General features: G+C 41.9%; 1 protein-coding gene across 1 annotated transcript in view; it reads right to left on the bottom strand.

Annotated features, from left to right (window-relative positions):
• Positions 1–4,717: 4,717 nt before the first annotated feature.
• XPO1 (exportin 1) overlaps positions 4,718–12,663 on the bottom strand; it is a 54,967-nt gene continuing 47,021 nt past the window's right edge. The window contains exons 20-25 of the mRNA XM_008055381.2: positions 10,527–10,721; positions 9,171–9,339; positions 8,468–8,602; positions 8,227–8,386; positions 8,051–8,147; positions 4,718–5,757 (exon numbers count right to left, since the gene is read on the bottom strand). Of these exons, the coding sequence (XP_008053572.1) occupies positions 5,611–5,757; positions 8,051–8,147; positions 8,227–8,386; positions 8,468–8,602; positions 9,171–9,339; positions 10,527–10,721 (903 nt within the window). The 3' untranslated portion in view covers positions 4,718–5,610. The remainder of the gene's footprint in view (positions 5,758–8,050; positions 8,148–8,226; positions 8,387–8,467; positions 8,603–9,170; positions 9,340–10,526; positions 10,722–12,663) is intronic.

Here is a 12,663-nt window from a genome sequence, read left to right as displayed (position 1 = left end):
TTTCTTTCCAAACTTTGAAGACTTTGCAGTGTGACTATTGAGAAGTTCTTTCTGAGTGCAGATCCTCTTATATGACTTGCTTCTTTCTCTATAAGTGTGTAGGCTTTATTCTCTGTCCCCAGTATTCTTAACTTTCACAACAACATGCGTTGTGGGGACCTGTTTTGCTTGTTTCTGTGTTTTAGAGACAAGCCTTCACCATGTTGCCCAGGACAGAGTGCTGTTGCTATTCATGGGCGCCATCGTAGCACTTGCAGCCTTGAGCTCCTAGGTTCAGGGGATCCTCCCACCTCAGTCTTCCAAGCAGCTGGAGAATGGGCGTGTGCCACCACACCTGGCCAATTGTGTTTAGTTTTATCTTATGGGATGAGTATTTAGCGGTCCCATTCAGCCAGTCTATTGACATCCTTCCCCTCTGGGAAATTTTCTTTAACCCTTTCTCTTTTTTTCCCCCTACCCTCCATTCTTTGTTCTATTTATTCTCTTGGATGTCTGGTGATCCTTAGTTGTGCATTTATATTTAAGATGAGAGAATAAAAAAATTAATTGGAATACTGTGCCACGAGTGGGGCTTATCTATGTCATTTTCACTGTAGAGTGGTTCTGACTGATCCCCTTGAAGATCTGCCGGTACTGTTAGTTCCTTCCTCCTGAGCTGGTTAGATTCCAAGATTCTTGCAGTCTCCTGCCATAAGCCTGAGAGTTCAGCTACTAGTTTTCCTGGGGACAAAGACAAGAAGGAAGGCTGGGGAATCCCAGCATTTAGGAGGTACATGTTTATTTAATTTTCCTGTTTTCAGTGAGTGACACCACCCCCAACTATACCAGAGGGGAATAAAAAAACCAAATAATTACAAAATGGTGTGAGCAGAGATAGATCCAGGTTCTGGGGAGTCTGAAACTTACACAGTTCAGGGGGGGCCCAGTTTAACTTAAAAAGTACATTACAAATAGAAAATAGTGTACGAAAGTGAACACCGTTTAAAAAGAGAAAGTCTTAACAATCACATATTTTAAAAGCTGGCAAATACTACAAACATTACACATAATTAAGATCCCTCAAGGGCCTTGGAATGAACTTATGCAGAGGACGGGTCCTGAAGTATGACTTGGTGAGTGTCATGTTTCAACTGCCTCTGAGTGCAGGACAAACTTGAAAAAGTAGGTGTGGCCAGAAACTTGCTGGATCTTGAAACTAGTTCTTTCCAAATGATGACCCAAACTCTCGTGGACACACAAATACTCATGAGGTACTCTTCAAGTACCTTCAAGGGAATCAAACTCAATAGGAACTTTCTGGTAAGTGACCTTCCCACGAGTGTTTGAGCCATCTGCCAGTTTAACTATCTCACTTCCCTTTCATAATATTCCATTTCCCACTTTACAAAGGAGATGAGTACCTACCACCCCTTCCATTGCCCCATGACGTGAACATTTTCAAAAGGCAATTCAGGAATGCATAGCTCTTGAGAGTCTCCTGTAAACAAAGCAAGAGCCTTTTCCATCCAGGTGACAAGCTCTTGGCAAGGCTTTGTGCCCTATCATGTCTGTCTCTCTTGCTCCTCTCCTCTCTCAAAACTCATAAGAGTTGTCAGGAGAATACAAATGAGCATGTTTATTTGAGTTTCTATTTTTATTTTTTGAGTTGGAGTCACTCCGTTACCCAGGTTAGAGTGCAGTGGCAGCTCACGGCCACCACAGCCTTGACTTGCTGGGCTCAGGTGATCCTTCCACCTCGGTCTTCCAAGTTATAGGCAGGCGCTACCATGCCCAGCTTATTTTTTGATATATTGTTGAGACAAGGTCTCGCCAAGTTGTCCAGGTTGGTCTTGAACCCCTGAGTTCAAGGCAATCCTCTCCCCTCGGCCTCCCAAAGAACTGGGATTACAGGCTTGAGCCACCGTGCCCGGCCTTATTTCTACTTATTACAGAGATGAGTTCTCACTCTGTTGCCCTGGCTGCACGGCCACCGCAGCCTCAGCTCGCTGGACTCAGGCGATCCTTCCACCTCAGCCTTCAAAGTAGCTGGAACGACAGGTGCGCACCACAATCACACCCGGCTAATTTTTTGACTAACTGTGGAGACGAGGTCTCTCCAAGTTGCCCACACTGGTCTTGAAGCCTGGGCTCCGACAATTCTCTTGCCTCTGCCTCCCAAAGTGCTGGGATTACAGGCATTAAGCCACTGTACCCGGCCATTTATTTGAATTCTAGAATAAACTTACACTTTTTAAAAGAGTTAATAAAAAGACTCATCACTGCATTCCAACCTTGCAACAGAGCAAGACCCTGACTATGAAAAAAAGGTAAAGGCATAGCTATGAAGGTTGTAAGCAGTTAACATCGTCAGATTTGCATTTGGAAAAGATCCTTTAATGTGCATAAGGATCACCTGGACATTTGGTAAATCACAAATTCAGGCTGGGCGCAGTGACTCAAGCCTGTAATCCCAGCACTTTGGGAGGCCAAAGCAAGATGACTGCTTGAGTCCAGGGTTTCGAGACCAGCCTGAGCAACTTGATGAGACCTCGTCTCTACAATAAAGAAAAAAAAAAAGGGTGGGTGTTGTAGCACGCACCTGTAGTTCCTGCTACTTGGAAGGCTGAGGCGGAAGGATCGCCGGAGACCAGCAGGTCGAGGCTGCGGTGGCCGGGAGCAGCCACTGCACTCCAGCCTGGGTGACAGAGAGAGACACCAACTCAAAACAAAAAAAAAATAAAGCTGAGGCAGAAGGATCGTTGGAGCCCAGAATGTTGGAGCCCAGAAGGTTGAGGCTTCGGTGACCCTGAGCATGCCAATGCACTCCTGCTTGGGTGAGAGTGAAATTCCAACTCAAAACAAAAACAACCCGCAAATTCTGATTCCATAGGTCCGAGCTAAGCCTTAGATTCTCAATGATGTGGATACTGTAGTCCCCAGACCATAAGGGAGAGAATGACTTGGTGAGGAATAGACTGACTCTAGAAGGCTGTTTCAGACGATCGTGGAAAGAACATGGTGCCTCAAATGGCAACAGAAGAGGAAAGCAGATGAACTTGAGATCTTTTTTGGAAGTAAACTTGATGACTGTATACATGAAGGTATGGAAGATGTCAGGAAACTCCCAAGTTTCTTGCATGAGAACTGAATGGAGGATGTTAGTGCTAGAATGAGGTCTCGCCAAGTTACCCAGGCTGGTCTCAAACCCAGGGATTCAGGCAATCCTCCCACCTTGGCCTCTCAAAAGTGCTGGGATTATAGGTGTGAGCAAGGCACCTGGCTGGGTATCCTTTCAAGCACAGCTTGCTCTCCAAGGCAATCTGGTCTCTCCACTCTCTTGCTTTCCATCTGTTAAGCACCTATCAGACACCAGGCCCTTATTTCCTCAAACTTCAGGACATATGTTCATACAGCCTGGGTCTTATTATGTTGTCCAGGCTGAAGTGCAGTGGCTATTCACAGGTACTATCATGGCACACTAGTCTCCAACTCCTCGGCTCGAACAGTCTTCCCTCCTCAACCACCTGAGTTGTTGGGACTATAGGGAGGCACCACCACATATGGCCAATTTATTTGGAGACGAGGGCTTGCTATGCCTCTCACGCTGGAGTGCAGTGATGTGATCAGAGCTTACTGTAGCCTCAATCCTGGGCTGAAGGGATCAACCTGCCTCAGTCTCCCTAGTAGCTGGAATTACCACACACCACTGTCCCTGGCACTTCTTGTGTCTAACAGAACCTTTTAATTTTCCCCTTTCCTCTCACACTTCCAAGACTAGAGTGCAGTGGTATGCTCAAGGTCACCGCAGCCTCGACCTGCTGGGCTCAGGTGATCCTCCTGCCTCAGCCTTCCAAGTAGCTGGAACCACAGGCACCGGCCATCACACCTAACTTTTTGATTGTAGGGACAAGTTCTCACCAAGTTGCCCAGACTGGTCTTGAAGCCCTGGACTCAGGCAATCCTCTCACTTCCACCTCCCAAAGTGCTGGGATTACAGGTATGAGCCATTGCACCCAGCTTCCTCTCACACTTCTTAAAGGGATAATGGCTTATTAAGGGTTACATATTCTAAGATTACAATTAACAGTATCTGTGAGGCCGGACTCGGTGGCTCAGCCTGTAATCCCAGCACTTTGGGAGGCCGTGGAAGAGGATTGTCTGAGCCCACGGGCTTGAGACCCGCCTGGTCAATTTGACGAGACCCATCTCTAAATAAATAAAAAACTAGCCGGGCATGGTAGCACGCGCCTGTAGTTCCAGCTACTTGGAAGGCTGAGGCGGAAGGATCGCCAGAGCCCCGCAGGTTGAGGCTGCAGTGGCTGAGAGCGGCCATTGCATTCCAGTCTGGGTGACAGAAACTCCAACTCAAAAAAATAAAACAATATCTGTGGCAGTGTACATCTGTGTCCTCACTCTGTATTCTTTGTTACACTTAAATCCTAACCAAAATTAGGTAAGTAATTTCTAATCCCAAATATAAGTTAAAGTGATTCAAATTGTCAAATCCCAATAAAGGTAAAGTGAGTCAAAATAGGTGGAATTTTTTGGGAGGAAACAAAAGGTGTCTGAGGAACACAGTCGTTTTATACACCTGCTGTCTTTCCTAGTAACAATAACCCTAAAAATCTTATTTTTAAAGTCAACAGGAGTGAAACTTCACTTATAATGTTACTTGATGCTTAAATACAAATAACTAGTTTCATTAATGTAAGAATAACTTGAGCCAATGAGGGGAAAATAAATGTAAACCAAGTTTATTTTGCTTTTTAAGTAGTGTTCTTAAAGCACTACAGCTTGGTAAACAATGTAAATTAGTATAAGTCATCTCAAAAGCCAGAGTTGTTTTGTTTTTTTTAATGAGTTGTTAAAAAGATGCAGCCTATTCTAACAGGATAAATATTTTTAACCATTTCACTTCGAGTTAATGAAGGCTCACAAATGAGCAACACTCCTCATTGAGGAAAACAAAAAGCTGTTGTCGACAAGCGACAGCACACACACACAAAAACAAAAAGAACTGTGTAAAAATAACTAACTGTGTTCCCATACTTTTAGAAGTTGCTTTACAATGGGATGATATGCACATGATCTTGCTGCAAACTTGCCATACAGACTTTTAATACATGTAGTCTAGACAAACGATTCAGTCCAAGAGGTGCTAACTTCAGACAATGCAGCACTATAATCCTTTTAACAACGCAATTTGTTTTACTCATTACCTTTTCTTCTAGACTGAAATGCAGACTAGAAAGAAAATGCTCCCTAATTAAAAACTGGTATTGTTTACAGGAAAAATTGTGTAATTTTGCATTCGAATTTACAAGTAAACGTTCAAATCGAATTTGCCTCCTCCCCCCAAGCCCAGCCACAAAATGGGCATGAAGTAAAATTTTTAAAAATGCCTTAATTTTCAACTTCATGCAAACTAAATAAAGATGACCAAAACAAAAGCTTAAACAATGGAAGGATATTTCACAGAAAATTTCTTATACAAAAAACACATAAGAAAAAGGGCCACTAGGTGACATTTTAATTTACAAATTGGCATCATTTTGGTCGACAAATATCCACATGCTGTTTTCTTCTGCCAACAAGGGTTGCAGAGAAAAAAAACCAGCATGACTTCAGATTTTAATCACACATTTCTTCTGGAATTTCATGTGGATTAAGGATGCCGGGGACAGACATTTGAAGTTTATGTTTCTCTTCCTGAGCCTGTCGAAGGGCTGTTTCTCTTTCTTCCAAAAACAGATCAGATGTGTCTTCACCTGCAAACTCCTGTGAAAACAATCAAAATATCAACAAAATAAACTTCAATTTGCCTTTGGGAAAAAAAATGTAGATGAGCATTTCCTTGTTCAGAAAAGGAATATAAATTAGCCACCCTGCTTTGGTTTTAAATTATAGTATATGAATACAATACTGTGTAGCTGAATTAACCCAAATGTGTTGGGGGGAAAAAGCAGCTTATAAAAAGAGGCATGGTGTGACCTCACACGTTAAGTATTCTTCATATGCAAAAGTATCAAGAAAGATGTTTCTCCTAAGGCTAATGACCATTAAGTGTTGTTACACTGTCTTCCTTTCAAGTAGCTGGAACCACCACACCCAGTTAATTTTTTTCGATTTATTGTATTGTAGAGACGAGGTCTTGCAAAGTTGCCCAGGCTGGTCTTGAACCCCTGGACTCAGGTAAGTCCTCTTGCCTTTGCCTCCCAAAGTGCTACTGGGATTACCACGCCTGGCACAATGAACTCGTATTTTTTTTTTTTTTTGAGTTGGAGTCTCACTCAGCCGCCCAGATTGGAGTGCAGTGGCTGCTCCCGGCCACTGCAGCCTCGACCTGCCGGGCTCCGGCGATCCCTCCGCCTCAGCCTTCCGAGTAGCCAGAATTACAGGCATGCATTAACATGACCCGCCAATTTTTTGATTTATTGTAGAAATGAGGTCTCGCTGCCCAGGCAGATCTCGAACCCGCGGCCTCCCAAAGGCGCGGGATTACAGGCGGAGCCACCGAGCCCAGCTTGAACTAGTATTTTTACAATACAAAACTATGTTTATTGTGGAGAAAAACACTTAAAAATCTTATGAGACCAATTTTTACTTAACAATAATGAGAAAAGCCGGGCTCGGTGGCTCAGTTTGTAATTCCACGCATTGGGAGGCTGAGGTGAGTGGATTGCCTGAGCCCGCAGGTTCAAGACCCGCTCGGGCAACTTGGTGAGACCTCATCTCTATAATAAATCATAAAAAATTAGCCACGTATGGTAGCATGCGCCTGTAGTTCCGGCTACTTGGAAGGCTGAGGCGGAAGGATCGCCGGAGCCCAGCAGGTCGAGGCTGCGGTGGCCGGGAGAGGCCACTGCACTCCAGTCTGGGCGACAGAGTGAGACTCCAACTCAAAATAGTACTACTAATAATAATATAATGATAATAATAATAATGATAATAATGATGATGAGATAAAATAGTGTATCAGCTAACTATGGGATTTAGTACTTCTGAATTTCTTTAAAATGTTAGAAGAGAAATCCTTCTCAGAAGTATAATGGAAGCATGGTATAACAGCAATAGAAAGAAGGGGCATCTGCTAACTTTCGTGGCTCCCTCAACTAACAAGGTAAGTATGAAATTCTAAAAGGAACTACTAATGTATTAAGACCCACTATTCCATGACTTCAATATGCCTGTGGGATTCAATCACAGTACTTCAACACACATTTAGACCATGTAAAATGAATTATATTAACAAGTTCCCCCAAACAACATCTCCAATGTCTTTTTTTTCTTCTTCTGAGACTGTCATCCAGGCTGGGACACTATGGTGCAATCATAGCTCAGTGCAACCTCAAATTCCTGGGCTCAAACAGTCCTCCCACCTTAGCCCACCAAGTAGCTGGAACTATGGGTGTGAATCACCACGTCCAGCTAACTAAAAAAAAAAAAAAAAAATTTTTTTTTTTTTTTTTTTTTTTGAGTTGGAGTCTCACTCTGTCGCCCAAACTGGAGTGCAGTGGCCGCTCCCGGCCACCGCAGCCACGACATGCTGGGCTCCGGCGATCCTTCTGCCTCAGCCTTCCGAGTAGCCGGAACTACAGGCGCACGCTACCACGCCCGGCTGATTTTTTAATTTATTGTAGAGATGAGGTCTCGCTGCCCAGGCGGGTCTCGAACCTGCGGGCTCAGGCAATCCACTCACCTCAGCCTCCCAAAGGTGCGGGATTACAGGCTGAACCACCGAGCCCGGCTAAAAAAAATTTTTTTTTTGTAGAGACAAGGTCTTGAAATTTTGCCCAAGCTGGTCTTGAACTCCTGGACTCAAGTGATCCTTCCATCTTGGCCTCCCAGTGTGCTGGGATTACAGGGTTAAGATATCGCACCTGGTCTCAAGCCTATCTTCATGGATTTTATTTAGTTTTTAACTCCTTTTTCAGTCTCCAGTGCCTTTGTATATTATTTTTAAAAACACATTCATTTTGCACTATAAATCAAGTGATTAAAATTATATGATGTAACAATTAAGTGGTCACATTTAGCCTTAATATTTCTGCAACCACAAATAAATACATACCTTTATTTGTACTAGGAAATCCCTTAGATGTTCCTTGAAAGCAGGAATATCCTGATTTAAGCTGAAAAGCCCTGTCACAAAGAGCTTTACTTGAGCACTGCAAGTCAAAACATTATCATTAAATAATGACTTTTTTTAATGAAAAAAAATTTGAGTTTATTAAAAAGTATATTTACTCTTGTAGGTGAGGGAATGCGGACTTAAGGAGATTAGCCACATATTCCTGAATAAACATTTGGTTGTTAACTGGATTTCCAGGATTTAATGGTGTACTTATTTTTCCTTCTTCCACCAAGTTAAACATATATGCCAGAATTGATGCATGCATTGTTAAACCTGTTGATAAGAAAAAAATCATTAACTCAAAGATGCAATGTAACAAACAGAACACAACATTTTAATGCTTTAAATGCTTACCAGCGGTATGTGAGGTGTCTGTCACAACAGAAAAGATATGCTGAAGAATATCACAAAAATAAGTTTGATAAAAACTCTGAGCTGCAGCTTCTTCTTGGGCAACATTTTGTAAGAGTGTAAAAAGTATCTGTAAGCCTAAAAGATGTAGAACATCAACACACCAAGTTGGAATAGACAGATAATATTTGACTATAACCAATGCCAGCTTGCTTATAGGACATAATTTAAGTCATGACCATTACCACCCTTTCATTATCTCTGAAAGCTTAGCTGACCCTGTAGCAACGCCCAAAACAGAGAGCACAACTTAGTACAGCTTTGTATTACACAAAGTGATCATTACTTAAAACAAATGAAAAACCCTGCTTTATTATTCTTATCCTTAGTCGACTCTTAGTGTTGCAGAGAAAAAAGGAACACTCACTCACTGACGAGACTATGGAAATAAGTGTCTTAAAAGCAATGTTCTCCCTACCATGAATTTCAGGTTCTCCCCCCTAGAACTCAATTCTGTCTATGGCCTCACTCTAAAAGCAAAATGCTGTTAGGACTTTCACAGATGTCCATATATACAATTCACACACTCAAACAAAACTCTTAACAAGTGATACCTACCCAGGTACAACTATCTATGTATCACGTCTCTATGTAGTTTCTGGATTGTCAGGCAAATGAATAAAGGATATTTTTTCTATGTACTTACCCGTATCTGCGACATTCCTCATAGTATGTTTAAAAGCCCAAATAATGGAATCCAAAACAAGTTTAAATTGTGCAGGTGGAATAGCAAGGAATGCTGGGAAACAGTGAGAATTGACAGCCTGAAGTAGTAAGAAAAAGTTTGTTCTGTGTTCAGGATACTCTTCAAAGTCCTAACAATAAGTGGTGGAAACAAAAAATATTTCAGTGTCTTTAATTGTGTTAGATAGGAGGGAAAAAAAACCGTAAGACATAAGAACCAAAAGGAAATAGTAGAGAAAAACATTAGCTACTGTGTACATTTATACACTTATATCAATTATTTAATATATTTTCCCATATGTTACAAGCATATATTACAGCTTTATTTATGGGTGCTACCACGCCTGGCTAATTTTTTATTTATTGTAGAGACAAGGTCTCGCCAAGGTGCACAAGCTGGTCTCGAACCCATGGGTGCAGGCAATCCACTCACCTCAGCCTCTCAAAGTGCTGGGATTATAGGCTGAGCCACCAAGTCCAGCCCAGTTTTATTTACTTATTTTTTTTTTTTGAGTTCAAGTCTCACTCTGTCGCCCAGACTAGAGTGCAGTGGCCACTCCCAGTCACCGCAGCCTCGACCTGCTGGGCTCCGGCGAGCCTTCCACCTCAGCCTTCCCAGTAGCCGGAACTGCAGGCGCGCGCTACCACGCCCGGCTGATTTTCTGATTTATTGTAGGGATGAGGTCTCGCTGCCCAGGCGGGTCTCGAACCCGCGGGCTCAGGCAATCCACTCACCTCAGCCTCCCAAAGGCGCGGGATTACAGGCTGAGCCACCGAGCCCGGCTCAGTTTTATTTGTAATCAGGGTCTGTCACCTAGACTGGATGCAGTGGCACAATCACAGCTCACTGCAGCCTCAACTTTCTGCGCTTAGGTTATTTGTTCATCCTCAGTCTCCCAAGTAGCCGGGACTATAGGAGTGCACCACCACACTGGCTAAATTTTTAATGTTTGTGTAGAGATGAGGTCTTGCAATGTTGCTTAAGTTTGTATTACGGTTTTATAACTAAAAAATGTCACTCTCCTTTACCATTTATTCAAATAAATTAGTAAGACTAGGTTCTTTAATGCTGTAAGTTTTCAATAAATGTTAAGTGCCATCTGAATGTTAAAATCTCTTTCATAGTCACTCTTTTTGCAGATCAAGATGTTATGGAGTAAATTTTTAAAAACCAATTAAGTATTTCCCTGATCTAAAAGCTCAAATATTTAAACTCGATGGCCTCAAAATTATACTACTCTAACACCTAATTTATGTCTTCAAGAGTTAATGATGTACAAGTTTTTTCCATTATATAATTGCAATGTAAATCACATACCTTATTTATCATATTCAATGTGCATTCAAAAACAGCATCAAATATTTGAGGTATTTCAGCTGTTATATGTCCCCCTAACTTGTTGACAATAATGGCCATAGTACTAAGCACTTCTGGTTCTCTAGCAGCTGGAACATTTCTCTGGTAATCAATGAGAACAGCATCCAACAGAGGGGGAACAAAATTTTCAGCTACCTGTTGAAAAACAAAAGAATACTTAAGATTTTCACCTAGATATACTGGCTGACTTACTGTTAAACTAGGACATTCTTGTCTACAAGATCTAGCCTGACAGTCTACTGAACATGGGAAAATCCCGTGTGTGGATTGTGTTTTCCTACATTAAAACTGTTGTTAGCAAAAGTAACAAGCAATCACAACAGGTCAGGAAGCGTCACGAGCGGTGTAGTTCAAATCAACTCTTACAGTAAGGACAGTGAAGCTGGGGGGAAAAAGGGGGGGCTGGTTCCAAAACAGGACCAGGATTATGCTAGGTGTGTAATATACATGGGATGAGTAATCTAAAAGCAAAGAAAGTCCTCCTACCATCATTTTATTATAAGTTTTTCTTTTTTTTGAGTCAGAGTCTCTATCTGTCACTCAGGCTAGAGCTCAATGGCACACTTTTAGCCACCACAGCCTTGACTTGTTAGGCTAAGGTGACCCTTCTGCCTCAGTTTTCTAAGTAGATGGAACAACAGGTGCACATCACCACACTTGGATAATTTTTTCATTTATTGTAGAGATGAGGTCATGTCAAGTTACCAGGCAGGCAATCCTCTTGCTCTTGCCTCCCAAAGAGTTGAGATTATAGGCGTGAGCCATTGTGCTTGGCCAGAGGTTTCTCACATGGATAATGTCTGTAAAAATCAAGAATCATACCTAACCACTAATAAACACACACTCACTAATATATATATATATATATATATATATATATATATATATATATATATTTTTTTTTTTAATTGGAGTCTCACTCTATTCTGTTGCCCAGGCTGGAGTACAGTGGCACATTCACAGCCACTGCAGCCTCAACCTGCTGGATTTAGGTGATCCTTCCAAGCAACTGGAACTATTACAGGAACACGTCACCACAACTGGCTAATTTTTTGATTTATTACAGAGATGAGGTCTTGCCAAGTTGCCTAGGCTGGTCTCACGCCCATGGGGTCAGGCAATCCTCTTGCTTCCATCTCCCCAAGTGCTGGGATTACAGGTGTGAGCCACTGTGGCAGCCACTAAGATTTTTTTTGAGTAGAAGTTTCACTCTGTCACTCAGGCAGGAGTACAGTAGCACATGCATGGCCACTGCAGCCTCAACCTGCTGAGCTTAGGCGATCCTCCTACCACAGCCCTCCAAGTAGCTGGAAATACAGGTGTGTACCACCATGCCCAATTAATTTCTTGATTTATTGTAGAGACAAGGTCTTGCCATGTTGCCCAGGCTGGTCTCGAACCCATGGGTTCAGGCAATTCTTTCACCTCTGCCTCCCCAAAGTGCTGGCCATGAGCCACCACACCTGGCAGCTCATTTTGAATGTAATGAATGCTAACTGGTATTTTAAAAAACAGAAATAAAAACAATCATTTGCTCTCAGAGAAAGAATTTAACTGTTCTGTAAAGACTGTATGAATTCCATGACTCTTTCTGAATGTTTTTTGAAATGAAAGTTTCACTATGTTTCCCAGGCTGGGTTCAAATGAGGTAATCCTCCCACCTCAACCTACGTAGTAGCTGGGACTAGAGGTGCATGCCACTGTGCCCTGTTAAATTTTCATGATTCTAAATAATCTGAGTTATATTAAGGGATAATTTCTTGCTACTAACAGGTTCTCCATTAGCATACATAAAATCCAAACATTTAGATAGACCAATAGGCTTAGTAACTAACGTCCTACTCTATACAGTAAGTTTATTAAATTTTGAAGTACAAAATTATTTTTCTAATTGCCACCAATTTGTCTCTCTCAAAATAGAACAAATTCTCATTTCTATTGTTAACACTGAGTCAAATAATTCTTTCCCTATAAATGGATCATGAATTGTTTTAAATGAAATCTTTAATTTACTGCCCCAAAGTTCAACATAAATCTTACTTATAAAATATATTCCCCCTGTGCTGCTAAAATTGCC

The sequence above is a fragment of the Carlito syrichta genome, unplaced genomic scaffold, assembly GCF_000164805.1.
Source record: "Carlito syrichta isolate Samal-C Ts95f unplaced genomic scaffold, Tarsius_syrichta-2.0.1 Scaffold301837, whole genome shotgun sequence".
Lineage (NCBI taxonomy): Eukaryota > Metazoa > Chordata > Mammalia > Primates > Tarsiidae > Carlito > Carlito syrichta.
Note: the sequence above shows the minus strand (reverse complement) of the source record. Positions and strands in the feature narration are given on the sequence as shown.